The 25,549-nt window shown below is 38.0% G+C and overlaps 1 protein-coding gene across 1 annotated transcript in view; it reads right to left on the bottom strand.

Annotated features, from left to right (window-relative positions):
* Positions 1-25,549, bottom strand: part of GPC5 (glypican 5) — a 772,839-nt gene that overhangs the window by 730,520 nt on the left and 16,770 nt on the right. The window contains exon 2 of the mRNA XM_059824335.1: positions 23,162-23,323. Within this exon, the coding sequence (XP_059680318.1) occupies positions 23,162-23,323 (162 nt within the window). The remainder of the gene's footprint in view (positions 1-23,161; positions 23,324-25,549) is intronic.

Below are 25,549 nucleotides of genomic sequence, written 5' to 3'. Positions count from 1 at the left end.
CAAATGTGACAAAACTAGCTACTTGTGTTAAAAGACATCTCCAATATTCAGCTGGCTCACAAGCCTTTGAATGTATTTTATATTTCCAGTACCACAGATACTTAGAAGGTAAGGAGGTATTATATAGAAGCAGGATTGTAGGGCACCCCCAAAGCCAATAGAAAGAAGCAGATTCCTCAGAGAATCAGCTGAACCTCTATTTGCACAAGGAATCTGAACATAGATGTTAGAAACCAAAATATTTAAAGATAGTGAATACGTCTTAATATCCAAATTCACAATGGCAACCCAATTCCTACTGAAATTGATGAGACTTGATACCTCAATTCATGTTGTCTAACCTCAGGTACCAATTGAGGCACTGGGGTAGGAGATGAAGCAGCAGGCTAATCTTCCTTTGGAAGTACCTTTCTCTCACTGTTGACTACAAAGGAGCCCAGGAAAGTTAGGGTCCTAACTTAGGTGTCCCAGTTACATGGAAGGAAGCTGGGTTTTAATACCTTTGTGGATTTAGTCCAGCCACTCAAATGCACTCCATTTAAGTACAGACAGTAAGGAGTCTCATGGCCCTCGGCTCTTTCTGTTGTTAATGGAGAAAGGTACGTCCAAGAGTCTGACTTCGGTGCACTGCATTATCCTTTCTCTCTGCACACTACACTGAGAGTTAAAGTGCCTAATTTAGGACAGAATTACTTTCAGCAAATTTTCTAAAACTTATAATTACTAAGTGTGAGCGGACAGCAGCAAGAAATAGGTATCTTTCAATGGCAAATTCAGATGACTTGTCTCAGAATAGCTTTTCAGCACATCCTCAACAGATGAATTAATTATCTCAGTGGTTCCACCACTCAGCTGTCTTGAATGACTCAATGCCAGATCACCATGCTATCAAACTAATTTCAGTGAGGTGTACCCTCCACTTACCACCTCTCAGCTGAAAAAATATAAATCCTGGACTTCAAAGTCTTCATGTATTCAATGTATGAACTGGAGGGTGGGACAAATACCTATCCTTTCTATGAGAATTTATAAAAAAGAAAAAATTATATAACCTGAACACAATCATGTGTGTTGCAAAAACTTCTGCTTTTTCTGTACCTGAAGAGACAACATAAATTGAAATTTGCTGGATTACTGTGTTAGTAGGTTCAGAGCTACAGTAGGAAAAACTGTTTAGCTATAAAATGTTCCTCAAACTACTTTTCCTTCAGACTGATACTGCAGGCATTCAATGCAAATAGTTTTAACTTTTGATGCAAATATAGCCACAATGTTTTTTTTTAATTCTTCTTGAAAGATAAGTATTAGAGAAACTATATTTATAAACCATTACATGCAATCTTTCATGGTTATTCTTAAGAGAGCTTTAAGTGAAAAATTTATAAAGAACAGAGAACACTGGTTTTCACTTTCATGTATTTGTAAGTGTGAAGGAAAGGGTCAAAGGCAAGAGTAGAATTTCTCACAATACTTTTCTTGTGAATAACAGCTGAGAAGCCTGGAAAGCAAACTAATTGCATAACTTTCACATTATCAACAAAGCTGTCTTTTGAAAGTGCAGTTAAAATCTCGGTCATCTGTTATGTTTGATCAAGTTAGTTTTGACTGAAACGCTCTCACTGTCTAAAAAGAGAGCTCTTTATTTTCTTTAAAGAGTTTCAGAGAGACGTAAGAAAATGCTGTTTCTTTTAACTTCTAAACCATTTTGGGAGAAGATGCAGGAAAAGGTAACCATAAGTACTGCCATCAGAACAATCTAAATGATGAAACAATATGGTATCCACTTAGAAAAAAAGTACACCGAAACAATGAATGTACGTTTATTATGCTATTTTGAGTTTCTGATACCTTAACACTAAACATTAAGAGCATGTGAGTCTATCACTACATATGGCACATCAAACAGAATTCATGTTTCAAGGCTTGATCCACATCAAGGCATTGTCCAACACTCCCCTTGACAGGATTTTAATCTGTCTCCTAGGTATTTTAATGAGCAAAAGTATCTGGAAAAGGAAAAAGAAAATTTCCAAAAAATACATGACTAAGTATTAGCCCATCTGTGCAATTCTCCCTCTGACATCAAATCTTTCTTTGCAGGAATCAAGATACTTTCTAGTAAATTATGGGCCTTTGACTGCTGGCCTCTTAGTGTGGCAAAACAACTGTGTAACTTCAGCAAAGACCCTAAAAGGATGCCACCATATCATATACCTACTTGTTCTTACTTGGGAAGTCAGAATCCCACATGCACTCCAGTAAACTATAGACATATACTAAGCTTTTCACACCTGCAGACTAAAGAATGGCTTATTCTCCCAGTCTCATTGAGTTCAGCTAAATCATAAATAGTAGTGTTAAAAATGCTATTGCCCATCAGTTCCACTGCCATCAACACTACTGTCAATAAAATCTGCTTAAAAGCAATTTGAATGGGATTCAGCTACCTAACCATAAACATACAGTGCCACTGGAAGAGCCCCAGAGTACCTGTGATAGCCAGGAAGATGTGGCACAGGATCCACAGTACACCTGAACTTTTCCAGAAGAGCACCTGAAGCCAGGTAAGACGTTCCAGGTGACCAAATACAGATGTTTGCGCTCAGGAAACTAAATCACAAAAACTTCTTAATTTGTCTAATACACAGGAACAGAATAGCTTTGCTTCTAATACTACTGATTCTAATCTCAGAGTCAAATGAAAGTATTAACTAAGAATAACAAAAATAAAAACAGATATAGAAAAGAAAGTTATGAGCATAAGAAGGAACACCACATAAATCAGACAGGAAATGTACATGCATGAGCAAGAGAACGAAGTATTCAACTTGAAGAAGTATGATCGATGTAAAAAAAAGAAAGCAAGTTAAGAAAAGAACCAGGACTCCTCATGCTCTGTGAACTGGCTATGAACTGTTTTCATGACTGGATATGTCTTTGTTCCTCCCCATTTTTTCTGCTGAGGAACTCAGCACATCTATCAAAGTTGTTATCATGGATTCTCTCTAACCTGAGAGTGACTATCACCCATGTTTCCTTAGCAATAAAAAGGGGTTTATCTTTGCAATAGATTTATTTTCTGAAATTGGTGTAAAGATGATGCAGACAGACCACAATCTCCTCTTTAAAAAAAAACTTATTCACAGAAACAAAGGAAAATTATTAAAAAAAGGACTGTACACACACTGCAGCATTCTCCTGAAGTTAGATACGCTGGAGCTTCCGAGGACAATATTTGGGAATGAAGTTTAATCTTCTTCCCTGAAGAACACATTTCTCCCTCCAGCTTAGAAACAAGCCTTTCAATCACTTTTTAGCTTGTTGTTGAAGCTCTCCTATTTGCCGGGCCCTGGCTTTGTCCTTAGCCAAGCCAGTTGTCTGTGGCCTCCTCAGACAAGGAAGAGTATGATATCTGTGCTGTACATGGAGAGAAAAAAAGCAGCAATAGACTAGATCTGGATCTCCATGTTATAAAATATCTAACACCTAAAACATTGCCTGTTTTCTTGAAGATGTATTAAAACCAAAAGAACTGGATTAACTCTTCACACTCATCAATCAGAGGAAAAGCAATAAAACAATTAAAGCATACAAAAGTATTGATTAAAAAAAAATTTCCAAATCCCAAATTAAGGGATAAGTGCTCTGTTCCCCTCAAAGACATCTTCCAGTTCCTATGACCATCACCACCTCCTTCTCATACATTAACCTTCCTTGTCATGTTTCTACCTGCCCGTAGGCCTCACAGGCCTTTCCTTAACATCTTTTATATAATAACCCACAGTCATAACTGTGTTCTCCCAAAACGATGGCTGCTATGGGTCTCTGTCCTGTGGTTTCTGAAGCTTATGGTACTTAGATTCTCCCACAAATTTCCTTTTACAAAATTCCTTTGTATTATGCTGAGCTAAGCCCAACCTATACTTAGCCATAGGTCTGTCCTGAAGAGCTAGTGCCTGGACCAGGGATATGCTGGTCTGCTCTGAAGGAGTCTTGCACATATAGTGTCATGCTAAGAAAAAATCTGCACTCAAAAGGCAATCCAATAGGATAACTTGACTCTTCTAGCACTACTACAGTCAATTTCTGACTCCTTTTCTTTTTTAATGAAGACAGTAACTTCAGTTATCATTAAAATCCATTCCAAGCTAGACAGCTAGCTTTTGCAAATCCTCCATTACTAAAGCCTACCAGAAGATGGCTCAACTGTAAAGATGGACCAACTTGTGTATGTCTGGCTGTGTTTCACCAGTCAAACTATTATAGTGCTTGAAAGATACATGCTTCTCAAGCATCAGAATAAATGAATAAAAAATAAACCAAGCCCCTCCAGTTTCTTCATTATGTTTAAAAGGCATGTCTATTCTGAAGGGAACCCCAGCTAAGGGGTGTCTGTCCGTTTTGGACCCAAACTATGTAATGCAAGATGAAGCAACTTAAGACCTACAGAGGAGTTCACACAGTGGGTCTATCTCAGCTGGGTTAGGAGACACCAGAAAGTACAAGAAGTTGCCTGCTGGGCTTGCGATCTTAGCAGGACAGAACAGGCCTGTGTATGGTTTCCTATTTCACGAATGCCTAGGGAGCACTAGAGATCAGGAGCCCTGGCACCATGGCATGCCGGCATGGATTTGGCAGTTAACACGAACTTCGCAGATGGGATGGAAAGGAACTGTGCAGGGGACTGCTGAAGCCAGGGCAGTGAAGGCAGTGGCACACTATAGGAGGTGGCTGCCAGTACAGGCAACCTCCTCAGAAGTCAGAGCCAAGACTACACACAGCTGCACCATAGCTGACAGCCCCTTGCACACAGCCTGCCAAAACATGGGCAACAGAGGAGGTAACCAAGGAGGTTACAGAGGGAGAGTTACACAAGAGACCTTTATTGAGTCATCTGACACCACCTCTATGTTTAGGTATGCTAGCCCAGTCAGATTTTGTGCAGTCACCAATGATGTTACGGAAAGATTCACTTCCTCTAGTTCTGAGCCCTTAAAAGCATAAGCCAACACAGCAGTATTAGCTATAGCTAAATCTAAGCTAAAGTGTCCTGGATCTCTCAGCCTTTCCTCATAGGAAAGATGCTCCAGTCCATTAGTCATCTTTGTGGCCCTTCACTGGACTTTCTCCAGTAGCTCTGTACCCCTCCCGTACTGGGGAGCCCAGAACTAGATACAACTCCAGGTGTGGCCTCACTTGTGCTGAATGGAGGGGAAGGATCAGCTCCCTCCACCTGCTGGCAACACTCCTCCTAATTCAGCCCAGGAGGCGGTTGGTGGTTTTTGCCACAAGGGCTCATTGTTGGCTCATGTTCAACTTGGTGTCCACCAGGACTCCCAGGTCCCTTTCTGCAAAGCTGATTTCCAGCTGGTCAGCCCCCAGCATGTCCTGGGGCATGGGATAACTCTTCCTCAGGTGCAGGACTTGGCATTTGCCTCTGTTGAACTTCATGAGGATCCCATCAGCCCATTTCTCGAGCCTGTCCAGGTCCCTCTGGATGGCTTCAGAACCCTCTGCTGTATCAGCCACTCCTCCCCGTTTTGTGTCATCAGCAAACATGCTGAGGGTACACACTGCCCCATCATCCAAATCATGAATGAAGATGTAGAGCAGGATTGGACCCAGTATTGACCCCTGGAATACACTGCTAGTTACTGGCCTCCAATTAGACTTCATGCCACTGATCACCATCCTCTGGGCCCGGATGTTGAACCAGTTTTCAATCCACCTCACTGGCTGCTCATCCAGCCCATACTTATCAGTTTCTCTGTATTCTTCCCAGGTTATTCATCCTTGCTTCCCCCCTGTGTATACCTCCTTGGTGTGTTTGAATATTACCAGAAACTCCCTGTTCATCCACACAGGCCTCCTGGCATTTTTGCCTGACTTCCAGCTTCTTGCCATGAACTGCTCCTGAGCTGGGAGGTGGTGATCCTTGAATATCAACCAGCTTTCTTAGGCTGGCTTTCTTTCTTCCCTCCAGGGCCTTATCCCTCCAGGTAACTCTATTTTTATTACAAGATACTATCCTAAGTTGTGAAAAGGAGATGATTTGAAATCAATATCCTGGCCACTAGCAGTTATTAAATATCCCAAGATTCTGTGCAAAAGTAGTTTTGTGAAAACAACTTACCTCACCACATTCCTGCTGGAATATACATCCTTCTCATTAGATAATTCTCATTTTCCATTTAAATATAATGTATTTTTTCTCTATTATTTGAGTAGCAATCATTTTACTCAAAGAGATTATTACATTTCCATAACGCACAAAATTTATTATTGTGAACTCAGATAAGGTCAGAAAGACCTACTGGTTTAGTCCCTGCTTCCAAGACACAGAACAAGGATGCCAAGTCAGTGTTGGAAGCATTCTGGTTTCTACTGTTGTTTTGAATCCACTGGCTGTTTAAAATAAAATACATAAATAGTACAGAGAACAGAGTCCAAGTCCCCCTACTGTACACTTCTAGGTAGGCACCTTTTTCCTCCCTGAATGGAAAGGGACAAAGTATTTCTTTGCATATAAGCAGCATAATGGAAGCATCAGGGAAGATTTTTACCACTGTGGTCTCACCAGGTAAATACTTAGAAGCAGCTGCTACATCTAATTTTTGAAAACTTATCAAAGCAACAAGACAAAAAAGCAAATCACAAGTAAAAATACTAGTCCTTTCACTTAATGCACTTCTCAAAGGTCCTCAAAGGCATAACTTTACTAGGTTAATAACAACAACTAGATTAGAACAGGCCTTGGTCTTCACAGGGTAACTAGATACTGGTGTTGGAAATACATCTGAGAGCGCAGAAAGCAAAACACTCCTTCAAAAACTCCTGAAGTAGAACTTAACTGAGACAGTATTGAGTACAAGAATTTTCTCTTTGGATTAATTTTCATATATCTAAAGTACACTATCTATGGTACTGTTCTTACAACTCTGGTGACCTAATGGCATAGACAAGATCAGGATTTGTAGATAGAGGTAATATCTTTTTAAGAGCTCAAAAAACGTAGTTGAAAGTTTACCCACTCAATACAGATCATAAGAGAAATTATCTTTATCTACAAACATTTGCCTAACATTTTATATAATGAAATCCAGCAAAAATTAGAATTTTAATGATACAAAAGTCATCTTTTGTCATCCTAGCATTTGTTTACCTCCTTCAGCCAGGCGTGTTCTCAATCCTATACACTTACCATAGTAACAGAGTCATGAATCACAAAAGATAAAGTGTAAAGTGAAAACGAACAACAGCTCAAAATAATATTCACTAGAGAATCACATATAAAAAATAACCTGGTTTCACTGAATATGTAGGTAACTTATAAGGCATGTTAAGCTTTAGCCTGCTAAAGAAAGAAGGTAAAATATTATTTCATGTAGGGTAAGGACTCTTTAAAGAAGTAATAATAAGTCATGGTATCTTTCTTCCAAAGCTATTCTTTCCCTGTAGTATGCTATGGATTTCATTTGATAACCTGAAAAGGACTCTGGGGAGGAGGTTGTTTCTTCATGGTGAAGTAGGTGTTGCAAGATTTCAAGATGCTGAAAGTATCTTAGCTAGGTAAGAAACAAAAGTAGTCGTCTTGTACAACCTTTCTCCATTTGTGACCAAAAAATAAAATGTTGCCCAAAATATTTACAGTCCAGTTTTGTTGTAAAACTTGGTGATCTGAAGTTCCATTGATGGATGTCAGGCTCTAAATACTACTTTCTTAGAAGCTGGAGCCAAATTCAATTAGACAGTATGAATCATGGTGAAGACTGCAAAGAGAAATGGAAGACATTTTGGCTATTATCTGTTTTCAGAAAAAGCCTTAGTGAATAACTATACAAAAACTGACAGCACAGAGCAATAATGTCAGTGGTGCACAGATCTCTGATGTTGAAAGAAATAAGTGAAAATTACTTCAAGACTTAAAAGTGTAACATTACTTGATACCACTAAGACTAGCAATCCAGAAAGGATTCACTAAGGATACAAAAATGCATGGGTCCTAAGGTCCTTAAAAATGTATAAAACGTGCAAAGAGAATTCAAAGCAACCATAAACATTTGATGCTATATTTATACTTGAGAAGAATTTCATGATACACATACTACACTAAATCCCACTTAGTTGTAAAACTGCGTGGAGAACTTGAATAACTCAGTGGTCTTCCATTAACTCTCTGCATGAAGAAGAAAACTGGGGGGATGTGGGGGGGTATTCAGTTTTCTCATTAAATTGATATTATTCATCTTTCGAGGAACCATTCTAGCGCCAGACTGTACTATGATGAATGCCTTTGTACGTTCACACTCAAAATTTTTAAGACTAGAGTAGGATCGTAGAACCTGACTGCTGTAACACACCTTGGGGCTGAAAAATATTTCTTTACAAAACAGGGCAGCGGGTGGCATTTGATTACAGGACATCTTCAAAAGCTGATGCTAAACCTGAACTGAAGAACTTGAGATGGGGTTGATATTCTATCATCCCCACAGATAGCCTGTTCCAGTGGCTGATCACCTTGACTATTAAAATTTATGGCTTATTTCTCATCTAAGTCCATCTGGCTGAGCTCCCAGACACTGGCTGTTGTTATGGCTTCAGTTATTAAAGATCTCTTTAGTACCCAGAATATTGTAGCTACTGATAAGCTATAAAAATAAAATCCCAGAACAAAATATAGATTGAAGCAACTCTGAGAAGTCATCAAATCTCTCATTCTTCCCCAAGAAAGGATAAATTGCAACTATAACTTTCCTGACAGATGATGTTGAGGGATTTTTCTCTTAGAAGTTAGAGAGCTTCAATGACATGGGATTCCAAAGCCTATGTCAGTAATCTACTGCACATGGAATTCAAAATGCAGGAAAACATGGATTTATGTAACAACATACAATGCTTCCTCCTTTGCTATCTGTTCTTTTTCTAACAGTTCCTAATATGCTATTTACTTTAACTGCTACAGAGCATCAACCTGCATTTTTCACAGAATTACCTATCACAATCACAAGATCTTATTACTGGTCAACTCAGAGACTATCATTTTATACAAGAAACAGGATTTATTTTGCCCATATATATCACTTGACATGTAATTTTACTGGATTTTGTTTGCCATTTTAATTCCTGTTTAGCCAGTCTTGTAAAGCCTTTCTGCAACTTTTTGTATTTGGCTCTTTTTTGTATTACCCTGCATAACTTACGATCATGAGCACTGTTTTACTTTTTGTTCCTTCTTCCATTTTTTTTTTTTTTTTTTTTTCTCTGTGTTGAACAGCACACACCCTTGAAGAACGCTTTGGTGACCTCCCTCCACTGTAAGAATCAACCATTTCTTCCCATACTTTTTTAACTTGTTCTTTCTTCACGCACATCCTACTCCCCCCACACCGCCCCAGTTATTCAGTCATACAAAGATATTATCTTTTATCTTGTTTATCTTGTCTACTAAATACCTTTGTTGATGGACTTTGCCAAAAGTTTCCTGGAAGACTAATCAGAGTATACCTACGTATACAAGGCCAAACAAGTTAGCTCCCCGGTTCATTCCCATCTAGCCTGATCATCTGTGCTGTCCAAATGCCAGTTTGCTCCTTATATTGATGTGAGCTAACTTGTACCCACAGAAACAAAACCCCACTTTGCTCCAGGGACCTGAGACTAAAAAGCAGGATAGATGAGTTTGGCTTCCTCCAGCCTATACAGTTCACCATCACTGTTCCAGCAGTCTTTGCCACTCAAGCACCACAGTTTGCCCCAACACCACACCCAAGGGCATGCAACACATATATTTGATGTCATGCTCTAAAACACTCCTCTGATGGGTTACCATCCTTATTTTAGACATCCTCAAGCAAAAAAGAAAACCTGTGAAAATAATCACACGTTGCAGAGCCTAAGGGCAGCAAATGTTACAGCTCAATGCTATGCACATGGATGTGTTTAGTCTACTGTGGAAGCACTGGCCTAGATACTGCTTATGCCTGGATATTCCATACGCACCTCAACCAAGCTGGGTACCCCCTCATGGCCAGAGATCACCCTGCTTAGAAGATGCATTTACCAGTGTAGATTTACTTAACAGCTCACATCGACTGGATTCATATGCCGAGTCCTTCAGATAACTGAGTATTTACTCTGTGAAAGTGGATACAAAGTGACAGCAAAAGAATGCCACTAACATTGCATCTCCATATTAAATAGATAGGGATGGCTTCTGAAGTTTAAGGCAACTGAAAATCTAGATGTAGCACTGTAGAGCAAAACAGCACATGTTTTTCCCCAGAATTTGTACAAACTCTAAAGTTTCCAGTCAGGGTAGCCACTTTTTATTTCTCCTATATTATTATGGGAACAGAAGCAGGTTAGCTTTTTTTGAGAAACTACTTATACTTTGAACTAAACTTGACATGCTCCATTTAGAATGTTTTTCTTCCTTCATTTTGCTAGAACATCAAATAGACTTTTCTTGGTCTTAAGAATTTTTATTTTAATTTTTCAGGAAGATGTTGTAATGCTGTTCACACACTGTAGGAGAGTTTACATTTTTAAATGGTAAGTCAAAAAACTATCACTTGTTCTGAATTCTCAACATACACTGTGAGAAGATGCCATGGTTGTCCTTCTTTCACTGTTTAAATACATACTTGCATGTAAATGGACCACATTAGGGAACTACTCCTTACAGCTTCTAGCAGTAATGTGTTTCACTGAAATTTAAAGCTAGATGATGCAGAGAAGAGAGGAATGATAGTCTCTACAACGCAATCAGATTTTATTTTCTTCAGGTTATATAAATAGTAGTGTCCTCATTTGAAGAGCGGAAAAGAAACTTTCTGGATTCTCTATGACAATCAGCTGATGAATTGGATACACTGATTTCTTAATACTGTTTTTGATTTCCCCCTTTCTTTCTGATACTTAGTGTCATTTTAGGTGGTAATCTCTTCAAGAAAGGACTGTTGGTTACGATTGTACACTGCACAGGTAAGGGAACTGAGGGTGTAAAGTTCTATAGAAAAGAAGAAATGAAAAAGACCACACCTATTTCCCCCTTTCTCTCTTCCTCTTCTTTCTTCCTAACACCCTAATTCTATACTTCTCTCATTACTTCTCTAAGGTTTGGCTTTTTAGGTTTTTTTCATTTCTGGTTTGTTTATTTGTTTTTTTTAATCCATTCCCCAGTTGATTGTCTTGATCAGTACACAGACATAAGCTGATGCTTGGGTATTTTTTAAAGATCTTTAACTGACATGGATATTTTTAATTATTTATGTCACTAGTATAAGTGCTCTTGCTCAGTTTTATAAGAGGAGCTGAGTTTTAAGAAGATATGCAAAAAGCTTGAGCCTGGGTACATCTTCCCAAATCTGCTTGACAGTATGCTCCTGTTCCAGTTGCATTAGGTACCATAGCAACTGCAGGGAGGGAAGCTGAGTATCAAAGAACTATTTCAGCTAAGGAAGCAAATCTGTAGTTAGAAGCAAGAACAAACTTACACTCTTTTTTTTTTTTTTCTTTTGCCCTACTACCTTGTCTGTTCTGTATCTAATTCAAAAAGTGTGATGTTCCTGAAAAGCAGCAATTAGAATTGCAATTTTTTCTCCTTTTCCCCCTCAGGCTCCAGTGACTGTTCTGTAATGGTGACACTGTCTAAGGCTTTAATATAACTTAGTCCCTTACTTTTAAAATATAAATATACATTCTATACAGTTTATGTAAGTAAAAACTGTACACTGTTAATGTAGGTGTAGTCATTGGACTTACTTAACTCCATTTAAAATAGACATATTTGATCTTACCTCCTTTGACCACTATGGGACCAAATGCTCCTACCTCACATGTAGACACTAGATGTGGACATCTACATTCTGAAAGAGTGAACTTAAATTGCCCAAAATATAGTGTCATTTGCTTTTTTCGAGGTTATGCAAGACATCCTCCATGGGATCAGCAGATATGACAAAGGACAAACATCTGCCTGTAGTGCAACTGAATCAAGTCCTGAATCTCATCCCAGTGATTACTGTTAACCTTTGCCACTGGGAGGGTCAGGCTGCACTATTATCACTAACCTTTTTTGTTCTTATGCAGTTACCTTCTCTTCTCCTCATAGTCCCCTTCTAACTTCACACTATTTCATCTTCTACATTCTTGGCTATTTTGTCTCACAGTAACATAGCACAGAGAGAGAAAGCAAAATTAAAGTTCTTTAAACCAAAGGGGTCATTAATCTGTTTCACAGCAAGGACTAAGTGCAGTGAGTGCAGGAAGGGCTATACTTAAATCTTAAATGATAATAAATACTCAGGAAAGCATTATCTTTAAAAGAAAACAGCAGGTTTATGATCACCAGGTGTAAAAGAAAGAAAAAAGCCAGCTTAACAAACCATTAAACATAAAATGGAAATATTAAAGGAAGAACTAAATCTTTCCCAAGGGGGTAATCACTACAAAATTTCCTTAAATATTAGCTTCTACCTAATAATACACCAAAGGAAAAGCCCTTGCATAAAAGAAATTACAGATTTTAATCCTCTACTCTGAAGGAAACCCTGAAATTAGATGGCTATTTCAATTTATTTTTAAAACAACAAGAATAAGTCATGAAGAATCAAGTCCCTCATGGGACTGATCAAAATTGAATTTGCAGTTTCCTCCACTATGCTGACAATCATTTACAATAAAATCAGAATGAGAAAGCGAAATTGTCTGTGGGGACCACTGAGCCAGGTAATAGCTTCAGTATAATACAGTCACACAGCAGAAAGCAAATTAAAATGTAAATAGAATTTTAATATGGTTGAACTAGGCCTTACTTTGCTTACAGGATTCTTGCTTGCAGCTTTTAAGTAACATATCAGGAGTAACAAAACTAAATACTCACTGGTGATAATCAGATATTTTACGTTACCAGCAATTTGTTTAAAATAACATGAGGTGAAAAAGATGTCAGGCAAAAGCAAGAAAATTAGCTTACGAACTACTTAAGTTCAAAATTGCCATGACATGATGGGAGCACAATGCAAAGCCATGCTATAACTTAAAATGTCTAGTCCCATTCTGTGTATCTACAAACCTTGCAAATTATAACTACATTATCCCATCTTACAAATCATAAAGACCTCGGTAGGTACAACATAAAAAACAAAGAATACTTCAAATATTTAATTATTTTTCGATATCTAACATAAATAAATATATTTATACTTACATACTGCATTTTACAAAAACGCCGAACAACGACATGCTATACATCAGTATAAAAATAACACATTAATTCAATTTTAAAGAAATTTTCTCAGCCACGTAATAAGCCTGATCCTGCAGATCACCCACGCTATACTCTGCACAAGTTTATCTCATTCAAAACAAGCAGCCAGCCTGCAGCTGCCACAGTGGTAGTAGTAGAGGGGAACATCCATTGGAATTCAGATGCATCTCTCTTCATTATTTAAGAGAAGTTCTTTTTGAAGTCCTGGTGACCACACAGGATCCATTGAAAAGGGCAACAAAAAAAATGATGAGCTATGGGAAACTGGAAGTATATCCAACCCAGAGTTCACACAGGCCTTGAAAAAACACTTGTTCTAAGGTGATTCAGGCCTGGCAGGTGAAACTATGCCAGTGCAGACTATATTTATAGATTATACAGATAATTAAAAATACTCACTGGAGCAGCAACATGCTACCTTCCTTTATTGCAGATGAACTACAGAGCTAATTTTTCACTTTGCTTCTGTCCCAATGAATATTAAGTAGCTGTACAGACCAGAACAACTGCAACAGGGAAGTCTAAGAGTTATACACTGCAAAATAAATTACCCAGAAAACAGCCAACTCTCCTCAGTAATCTGCTGTGTGTTTAGACACTATCCAAAAATCCTACATAAATGGCTATGTACATGTGCTGAATGGCTATGCAGCTGATCTACAGAAAATCTGTAGCATTCTGTATTGTGAACTGCTATGCATATGCATTTTAAATGCATTTGCAGAGTGAATATAAAAAGTTCTCTTCTGGAACCCCAGGATCAGCAGATCTCTATCATGACACTCCTCTAGTCTGCACAGACCAAAGTTCAAGCCCTTAATGCAAGCTGAGATTTGTATACTTATTAAAAATGGACAATACTTGTATTAATAGCTCTTTTAAGACTCAAAGTACAGCTACCTATGCCTGCTGATGACCTGTTTAATTTTAGTAAAGGTTTGTTTCATTACCACTGTTAAAATCACTGTCACCTACTTCATGACATGAGACGCACATGCCTTTCGGCTGCATTCCAGAAAAAGAACTGAAAGTAGATAATAATTTTCTATTTTGCTTGTATGCAAATGGCCACATAAACAAAGGGGTGAAACACTAGGTTTCACATTCTATGTACAGAATCTACTTGCACATTTTTACCTCTCTGGCAGGAGGGAAGTAGTTCACTCTGAGCAGTAAGCCAGCTTTCATTTACTTCAGGATAATAGCAATCACTGTCCAAGTAGCTGATAGGCTGGAAACTCAAATATTAGCTTATTGCTCAATAACTTGCTTGTGTGTTCCCAGACCTTACACCTTTGAGCTACATTACACAGGCTGGCTCTAAGGTTTCAGAGAGTAGGGATCTTCTGAGGGCTGTTACTTTGGTGTGTAAATTGCACATGTTGGGGCACAGCTTCAGACACCTCAGTGTAGGTATCGAAATATTTGAAATTTAAGAGTCCACGGTTTCATTGCAGTCAAGGGTGACACTGGACTCAGTTTAGTTGTCTAATCACAGGTTTCTAGTGATGCCTGACATGCCGTAAGGTGTCTAGCAATAACTTCAGATTTTTTTCTCCACAGGAACAAAATTCTCCTTCCGGGCTTTGTTTGCTGTTCAGCTCTTTTTTTTGCAGATTTTCTGGTTTAATTCTCGATTTATTGCTCATCATCTACTTTTTAAAGTACAGGTATAGTTATTTACAGGAAAAAGTCAGTATTTGCTTTCTTAAATTTTATAATTATGTATTCTAATGTTTATTTTATTAATTCCAATTTGATGCAATTCTCCCCTCCCTCACTTTTCCTATTTGCTGTTTTGACAAGATGGTTTTCTAACTAAAAACTAAACTTAAAATGCAATTCACTTTACCTGCTTTAGATATAAAAGCATCTATCTTTAAAAATTCCACCTAAAACCATACAATTTCAGTTCACTGTTGCTGGTAAAGAGAATTGTTTTTACCTCTCACAAAGCCTTTGAAAATGCAGTAGATGATTCCATTTCTCCTAAGCAGTATGCCAGGTTCGCTGAGATGCAATGTGAAAAAAAATAGGGCTAAAAAGACGACTTTCTATATTATAGAAACTGCAAAATTCCTTGAATTTCCCATGTGGAATATGTAGATCATAATAGTGTAATTACTAAGTATCTATTCAAGTGACACTGTACTGATTTAGTAACTATACACAACAGCTCCACTGTAAGAATAATAAATAATGAAATTATATTTCATGTACAAAGTTTTTAACAAATTCATGTTCTTTTGATACTGAAATAGACTATTCTAAATTTAAACCCATCTGCAAGCATCTTTATGGCTGAAGAAGTCCATCCCGTTATGTTATAGTAAAGAACTGTGTTATCTTCTTGGAAAGAAATTAATGAAGCCTTTTTTGTCACATCATAGCACCCATAGATTAAGCTTAAAACTAGTTAAAACATTCAATTCCTTTAACTTTTCTTTGTAAATTGTATTTTAAGCCTGTCGTAGGGCTGAGAAAAGCCTGTTGAACACTCTAATCTATCCCCTGGCTTCAAAGCAGTTGTATCTACAACATAGGGAAGCTGTTGTCTTGTCCAGTTTGTTTCTAAAACCTGTGGACATGGAAGTCCCCTGAAAGTTTAATCAAAAGCATTTTATGTTCTCAATGGAAAACATTTTGTCATACTGAGCCTACATTTCCTTTGCTACAGTATGAAACCATTGGTTTTTATCTACTACTCGACAGAGTGCAGATAACTACTTTCTTCTATGTAGTTATCACCTATGTTTTTGAAGGAATAGAGTAATTCTTCCCTAGGTTTCTCATTTTAAAAGAACTAGAGTTGTCCATTTTTTTAAGTTACAGGTTTAGATTTCAGACCATATTTTTGCTTTCTTTTTTCCAATTGGTCTCTGTCTGCCTTCAAGTAAACTACCCAAAACCAAACACTGGTTCTCCAGTTTATCAGCGCAAAACAGAAAAGTTTCAGTTCACAAACCTTCTCTGCTGTCTTTCTGTTTAAAAATCCTGCAATGATAGTTGCCTTTCTCACAACAGCATGAAACTTCTAACTTCCGTCACCTTTTGATCCATCCTTACTCCCAGAACTTTTCCTACAGAACAGATCCATTCCAAGTTACGCGCCACCCTATTACATCTTCCACTGTTTCTCCCCAATTAAATGTAGAACCTAGCATTTATTCCTGCTGAACAACACGTTTTTCAGACTCAGTCTCCAACTTGTCAAGACTATTTTGAGTTCTGACTTTCAACAAGACTTGACTTGCTGATGTTTTTTCATTTTCTTAACAGAGAGAATAAAAATGCTAAGTGAAAACTTTTCCACATCTTGGAAATGTAAAAGGCTACAGAAAATGCTATCTATGAAACAACACTAAACATTTATTCTGAACTACCAACTTTATACTGCCTTCTTCTGTTGGAGTTCAGTCTTCTTTCAAATGCCTACATTTTGCCAGCAAATCAGCTTCCCAAAATTCTCAGAATAAGCAGGCATCCACAGTTCTGTGAAAATGCAAACTTTCTGTAGCCACTGCTCCCAAAGGAATGATGCTTTCAATTTGTACTTCACTGTTTTTTTCTAATGTATGAGCACTACATAAGGTATAAAAATTCTAAATTAGCATACGTCTACACTGATCAAGATGTTACACAGATGTAAACCAAATAATAGTTAACTGGGTACTAACAAAAATATGATTATGAAAAAATCTTAGTATTCACCAAGTATGTGAGTCTGAACAGTGTACCTATGTTAGCTTAATTGTAACTCTGGTATTACCGCAGCTAGAAGAAATAATTAAGTGAAGGTAAATAAAGACAGGCTGAGACAAGAATCCATGAGCACAAGTGCACGTTAAAAAAGTACAATTTAGGAAAAGACTGATGTCGTGAAAACTGTTATTACAGAAGCCCATTAAATCCGTGAGTGTATATATCCCAGGAATGCCTGTAGCACAGCATACATGTATGCAAATAAGTATTTAAAAGACAAGAATGAGATACAATGGAAGTAAATCCCTCTAGAATGCTAAAAGACTTGCTTGCAATACAAAAATAAAACTCAGGTTTAATAATGAAATTCTAAGTATTAATCTAAATCTCCAGATTCCTGCACTTACAACAGCCCTTTCATGCTGTGGTTTATGTATATGTAGACATACTAGGTCCAATTCTAAGTTATACTAGCATACTGTTTATCTTGCTTTTGTATTATAAAGGAATCAAAATACCATCCGAATTCCAACACATTTTCTAGTTCATACAACTTATTTTACCTACTGACTACAACTGTTATCATACTTAAGTGTAGTAATTGTACTGTGACCTCAAACAATATGATATAACAGTTCGACTTCACTTAATTCTGGTCTAGGATAAAGTGGACATTGATCTGTTGTGTAGTAATAAATTCACAGAATAACATGAAACTGCATCAGGAAAACCCGATTCAATATACTCCAGAACTTAAATCACAAAGGCATCAGAGTTTTCCTACATAGCAGTAAAAATGTCCTGAAATGCTGTATTGAAGAATACAGTTTATTACCTCTTTCTTACAGAAGCACACTTGCCAAGTCCACTGTTTTGGTGACAGGTTGCCACATTCATAAATGATTCACAGTTCCATGTTTTTAAATCAATTGCGCAGTACTAGAGTTGCCAAATACAGTAGTGCAAATAAAAGTCCACTTGCTTTCAGACTCTACAACCTAGTTGTTACCTCTAAATTTCCCATTCAATCAGACAAGCTGCTATCTTGTCCTATGCCATACGTTGCCACTGTTTAAAGGGTTACAATCTGTCTGTGTGGAAAAATAGTGAAGTGACACAAGATCTTCTATTGTGTTGCACAGAGCTCCATCCCACTCCAAATCACCAGATGCTTAGATGACTATTCGATTCCTCTCCAGGTTGTTACAAACTATAGGGTTTTTTTTTCGCTACACAGAAACTGGCACTGCATTGTGACTATGCAAGGGTTGACCCTGGTGGCACTTCTTCCTCTTTTGTTTGAAGGCATAGACAAGGGTCAGTGTGAACTTTAACATCCAAGAACTGTGCAAAAGGAGTGTGTGTGTGTATATATATACGTCTACAGCATATAAAATAAAGGTTAAAAAAGCATTTGTTTTTATGGTTACCACTAGAATGGAGATGTTATGGCAATTCCTGTACAGCATTCACAATCTTTGTCTCAGTTATTATTAAGATAATAAATACTAAAAATGCAGAGATGTGCAAGAATGTAATCCTATCAAAACAACTGTCTTGAAACATGATTATCACATAGCTTAAGCTGTCCAGTCACCGTTCCCAAGGGAAGAATGATTTCTTGCTCTCTGTAATATATCTCCCACTTACCAGATTAATATCTTATTTAACTTCACTCTCACCTATCTTTCTGTTCCCTTACCACTCCTCAAAGGTATTAAAAAGAAACAAGATTCACACTGAAAAAGAAAATACACACTCTGAAACCACCTGAAATGTGAGAAAAAAACTGTAACAGTACTTGCTAGGAAGCAGTACACAAGTGGTGCAATTTGCACCATGTAGCTTGACATGTCCTAAGAGCCATGGCATTTTTGCAACATTTAAAAATTGTCAATAAAGAGTTGCTGTCAGCAGGCAGCACTTACCACAATATAGAACCACAGAATTTTAAAAAACATTAGAAGGTGACAAAGATATGTCAATATATCTATATTTACTCTCATATAAAGATATATGCACACACATACAGTTAATAGATAGACAGACAGACAGGCAGACAGATAGATGCCTCATTTCACGAACAGCGTCATCCTAAAGTACTGAGTACTTAGTCACAGAATCACTAAGGTTGGAAAAGAGCTGTAAGATCATCAAGTCCAAACACCAACCCAACACCACCATGCCCATTAAACCATGTCCCACAATGCCTCATCCACACGTTCCTTGAACACCTCCAGTGATGGTGACTCCACCACCTCCCTGGGCAGCTTATTCCAGTATTCCACCACTCTCTCAGTAAAGAAATTTTTCCTAATATCCAGCCTGAACCTCCCCTGCTGCAACTTGAGGCCATTTCCTCTCGTTCTATCACTAGTCACTAGTCATCCTGAAGTTCTCAGGATCTCTAGACTGTACCTAATACAGAGAGAAAACACACCTCTGAAGACCTCCAGAAGCAGATACAGATTACTTTTTTAACTGCTTACCTCTCTCTACTGAATATGTAAGAAACAAAGAGAAAACATTAGCTATTTGTTCTGTTTGAATCCAGTCCACCTCTTCTAGGCCAAGGCATCCAACCTCAACAGACTTCAAAAAAAGGGAGGTGACAACAATGGCAAAGTCCACGACACCTGCTCTCCTCTGTACACAGCCCAACAATCCCCTTCACACTTTCTGCGTAACTGCCGAGATGTCTGTCCAGTTGCCAAAGTAGCAGAAGAGGTAATCACACTCCTAGCTGCACAGCCCAGCCTCAGCTAAATAGAAAGGGAATGCCTGAAGATTTGGTGGTGAACACTGAGATAGACACCCTGTCATACAGTAACTCAGATTGGAAAGGACCTTCAGGAGGTCTCCAGTCCAAACTCATGCTCAAAGCAGGGTCAAAACTAAATATAGGCCAGGTATAATGTCTTACGATGTTCCTCAAGTTCAAAACCCAAAAAACAGCAGCAGCACCTTTTTATGGTTTCTGAATCTGAAATCATTTAGCTTGAATTTTACTTAGCAACGGTAGCAATTCTTCAAAAACAAGTGGTATGTTCAACAGCATGTTTTTCCACAAATAACTACTTCAAGGTTAAACAAGGTTTTAAATCTAAATAATACCATAATCCACAGAATATTCTCTCTCAATTATGCTTAGAATCACAGAATCATTTAGGTTGGAAAAGACCTTTAAGATCATCAAGTCCAACTGTAAACCTAACACTGCCAAGTCCACCACTAAACCATGTCCCTAAGCGCCTCATCCACACATCTTCTAAATACCTCCAGGGATGGTGACTCCACCACCTCCATGGGCAGCCTGTTCCAATGACTGACAACCCTTTTGCCGCAACTTGAAGCCATTTCCTCTTGTCCTGTCACTAGTCACTTGGGAGAAGAGACCAACACCCACCTCTCTGCAACCCCCTTTCAGTTAACTGTAAAGAGCGATAAGGTCTCCCCTCAGCCTCCTCTTCTCCAGACTGAACAACCCCAGCTCCCTCAGCCGCTCCTCATAGGACTTGCTCTCTAGACCCCTCACCAGCTTCGTCGCCCTTCTCTGGACACGCTCCAGCACCTCAATGTCCTTCTTGTAGGGAGGGGCCCAAAGCTGAACACAGGATTCGAGGTGCGGCCTCACCAGAGCCGAGTACAGAGGCATGATCACCTCCCTGCTCCTGCTGGCCACACCATTTCTGATACAAGCCAGGATGCCGTTGGCCTTCTTGGCCACCTGGGCACACTGCTGGCTCATCTTCAGCCGGCTGTCAACCAACACCCCCAGGTCCTTTTCTGCAGGGGAGCTTTCCAGCCACTCGTCCCCAAACCTGTAGCGTTGCATGGGGTTGTTGTGACCCAAGTGCAGGACCCGGCACTTGGCCTTGTTGAACCTCATCCAATTGGCCTGGGCCCATCCATCCAGCCTGTCCAGATCCCTCTGCAGAGCCTTCCTACCCTCAAGCAGGTCAACACTCCTGCCCAACTTGCTGTTGTCTGCAAACTTGCTGAGGGTGCACTTGATACCCTCATCCAAATCATTGATAAAGATATTAAACAGAACTGGCCCCAATACTTCTTTACATAAAATTAGGAAATTAAAGACAAAAGTACTAAAGCATGTACTTTAAAAATATATGAAGTGTATAAGGTATATAAAATAAATATAATTTAAAGTATATGCTTTGAAAAACACTTGTTTAAAAGCAAATGATGAAAGAAGGCCTGTGGGAGAAGTAGTTAGTATTAGGCTACACATTTCGGAAGGATGGCTTGCATTCCTGCAACAAGAACTGCCCACATGTGTTTCACCAAAAAAATGAAAAACTGTAATTCTCAAGCAGTCCTGAAACCATCCCTCTATAAGGAGGACGTACCATCACGAGGCTACAGAGGCAGGCTCCTTTCTTTGGGCCAGTGCTTCTTGAATTCCTTTCTACACTGTAAAATGGCATAACTGGGAAAGTGCGTATGTTCCACATTAGCCTCTGAACTGGTGCTTAGGGCATCCTCCCGGACTGGCAGGTGATACAATTTGAATCTTTACAAGCTGAGAAGGGCCTAGAACCCACACCCTGAATAACTGCTCAGATTGTAACCGAGGGAAGCACAACCATTTCTCCTCAAAGGCATGCGTACCCCTGTCTTTCAGGGAGAACTCACCTACAGGGAAGATGTACACCACACGTACTCTGAAAACACTCCACTGACTGAGGCCCTCAGGACATAAAAGCAACAGAAATGTAGTTTCTGGGTCCTGATTTCACTTAACTTCACTTAAATGTCAGTTAAATCCCATTCTTGTGAAGAATGAGAAATCTTGGGATTGCACAAGTATGTTATCTATATACCTAAGGGTTTTTTAGTGCATTGTTGTTTTGTTTTTTTTCTAGGGCTGGGGGAAAGGAGGAGGTGTTAAAACACCAAGGCAGAGAGTACAGCACTCACTTAAGGAAAGTACAGTTGGTTACTGAGCTCTAGAGTCTACAGCACTAGGTCAGCAAAGCAATACAACACATTATACTATTATGGTGCAAAAAAGAAAGCTAATATATGGAAGTTGGAAGGAAGAACTAAGACAGAAGAGAGGGAAGGAGAGACTTCTTTGCACATTTTACCAATGATCTCCTGACCATGACACCCATTGACAGCTGTGTTAGGCAGGCTAAATGGCAATACTCCCAGAAGGCAGAGAGCAACTGCAACTTGGTTTTAGTGTTAGACAGCCTAAATTTCAAAAAGGGAAGGCTTTAGGACCACAAAGTGAACTTTGCTGCCCATTTTATGACCCTAGGCAGTTGTTTTCATTCTGCTAACCATTTTAGCTTCACAGGTTAAAAAGAAGAGAGTCACCAGAACGACAACTTCTTAAGCCTGTACGAAGTTACCATCTTATCCTGTACAACCAAGAGGTCATTAAAGCTGTAAGTACACATTAATAGACAAATGACAGGACTGTAGGGCTTTGTCCTCAACACATGTGAACTCCATATCCCTTTCTACCCCATACAACCTCATACTGCCACTATTTCTCACATATTCGCAGCTCCTAACCAACTTCTGCATTAACTTATGCCTTATTACTTCAGAGAAAACTGAATAGTATGCAGGGTAATTGCTAAAAGGCAATCCCACCACCAGCCCAAATAACTATTAATTTATCAGATAGCTTCCTATTGTGCGTTGGAACAACTGCCACTCCAATTATTTTTTTTAATTATTTTTAGAAAATCAGAAATTTTTTTTTTTTTTAGAAACTCAAAAGCTTACAAAACTAAAACCCAAAAATGAACCTCAAAAACAAACTACCCAAGTATTTCTATTAGAACAAGATAAAGAGCATGGTGGCCGGAAATACTGGAATAACAAAATCGCTCTTTTGTAGCACTCCAGGCAATAATTTTGCATTTTAGTATCATGCAAATTAAAGAAGTTCAAGAGAAACACCAAGTTACTGGTTTACAATTTAAATCAAAGCAATTTCTTACTTTTTCTCAAATATTATTTTTAAAAGTCACAAATTCCAAAAGCAATGCAGTTTCTAATCACCTGCATGATTCAGTACTCCTTCTGTGAAAGCATAAAAGCATAGAGAAACTAAAAATTAACAGATAAATTTTATTACATGCATAAACTAACCAAAGATGAAAATCAAGAAAAGTGTGCACAAGTTTGGAAACAAAAAGCAGAAAGCCTTACCTTGAAAAGCAGCTGCATTATGAGATATTAAAAATTTTAACGTAGCGCTTGATGTTTGAAGCACTTGCTGTATATCTTGCTTTGCTGCAGTCTGATATCTTTCTTCCATCTTTTTGGTACAACATGTTGGATTTTTAGAAGTGCAAACCTGGAGATCAACCCCTAGAGAAAGAGATAATTACATTATTACTACAAAACAGAAGTACGCAATACACAAAGACATAGAAAACAGTTACTTTTTTTATGTGTCTATACCTATGTTAAAAAAAAAGAAATACTCAAAGCTTTAAAGACATCTGGTTTTGTTAAACAAAAAATAGAAGGGGATACTAACTAAACTTCTGTGGGAAGAGTATGCTTATTAGACTTAATTAATGTCATATAATTTCCCTGACACTGTAATCTTATTCTAGCTGTGAAGATTGCTAACTAATGTTGGTAAAATACATTGGCTACGCATTGCACATCATTCTGTGATTCTGTGATCTAGAATCCTGAACTGCTGGGCCAGCTCATGGCTGGCACTCTTGTTCTTCTGTAAATCTTGGACTGGAAAGAGCTAACTACTGCTAAATATTACAAACACAACAGTGGAAAGCCCATTCCTGATAGGAGCAGTCCTAAATTCCAGTCTAATCTCTCTTACTGTGTCTTTCTCTATTGTCTGACATTCCCATGTATGTCATGCCAATTCACTACTTCACTAACAGGTCTGGAAATGTTCCCAGAAAGGAATACCTTTTCAAACTTTGGGCACACTGAAATTCAAGAGGGGCAATTCAGTATGTTATACTGTCTGTTTCATATTTTTTTTAATAACTGGAGCATAATCAAGCATGAAAATACCTTGTTCACCTTCGTTGTTATCATGTAGTATTTAAAATCTTTTTTAGACTGTATCTAAACAATGCTTTCTAAAAATGAGGAAACAAACGTTTCATGAAAAAGATGTGAGAATTTAAATTCTATTAATACAAAATGTAACTGTCCAATCTAAATTCTGTTCTCAGATACACTGTTTCACTGACAGATATCACAAGATTTCTAGCAAATATAGTAAGAAACTTTTATCCTCTTTGTGGACTAAGTTCTAATTCTGTGGTTGTGTGTATTTGCATCACTCTTTCTTCAAAATAGATAAAAGGGAAGATCATGATTGGAAGAAAAAAAAGTAAGAAATTCAAAAGTCAAAACTTAAATCCACATCGTCCTTGCCTCTATACTCACTTCCAGCTTTTACACCACCTCTTTGTATTTAACCTTTTATTTCCTTACCACTAAATCTACAAGATTTAACATTCCTTTTAAATCTTTTTTTTTTTTTCCCTATTTTTCTCTGATAAATCATTCTAAGGTAGTATGAATATAGTTATGGGGAAAGGGAGGCTTTACACATCTTGCACCCTAAATATTCCATTAGTTATCTTATGTAAATTAGATGTTTTAAATAATATATTCCAGAAAGCTAAGAAAGAAAAGTTAAGTTACTGAGGGCTGGATGGGAACATTCTGGAAGAATGGCAAAATGCTTAAATACATTAAATCAAATTTATGTCCCTTTATCCATATGTTGGTTGAAGCAATCTTAATGAAGGGATTCGTAGCCCTGGCACTTCATTTCAGCTACACAGCATGAAAAAAATGTTATTATTTACATACAGCAATCCCAATCCTGAAGCAGGAACCCACTGTGTCATATTTAGACAGGTAGAAAAGATCCATAAGATTCCTTACAAATCACGTTTAGAAAAGTACAAAGACCAGAATGAAACAGGCAAATGATATGGACCATAAAAAAAGGGAGTTATCCGAGTCCTGGATGAACACTTGTCACTATGATATTACACAGAAGTAATTCCACTCCCATGACAAATAAACAAATTTCCCTTGCTAATTGCAGATAATATGGTCTCAGATTTGCTGAACATGTCCTTCTGGCATCAGTGGTTTCCATCCTCACAATTCCTGGTCCCTCCATCCAAACGCAGGTGTGGAAGGAGGATACATTTGAACCTTCAGTATTAAATACTACAGAATTTCTCTTAATTTTTAAAAGATCTTTTCTGCTTCATGCTTTAGGACATATGATGTAAGTTTTCAGGCAAAACGAATTAATTTTAGTGAGAAGTGCTGCTGAGGAATTGATATAATTCTGTATTTATGAAGACAAGTTTGACTCCATATACACAAGAACAGTTTACTGCCCATGGTAAAAAGGTGTGCCTTGAAATAAATTCGTTTCACAGACATAAGCTGCAGTAAATATCATTAAGTTAAAGGAAAAGCAGTAGATACTTTAAGAAATCCTACTACCGTAGAGAATTCACAAATTGGAGATTGCCTTCATGGTAGCAGGCAAAAGTAAGAATGTAACCTCTGGATGTGAAA

Source organism: Gavia stellata, chromosome 1 (genome assembly GCF_030936135.1).
Source record: "Gavia stellata isolate bGavSte3 chromosome 1, bGavSte3.hap2, whole genome shotgun sequence".
Taxonomy (NCBI): domain Eukaryota; kingdom Metazoa; phylum Chordata; class Aves; order Gaviiformes; family Gaviidae; genus Gavia; species Gavia stellata.
The sequence above is the reverse complement of the archived record's forward strand: the minus strand, read 5'-3'. Positions and strand labels throughout refer to the sequence as shown.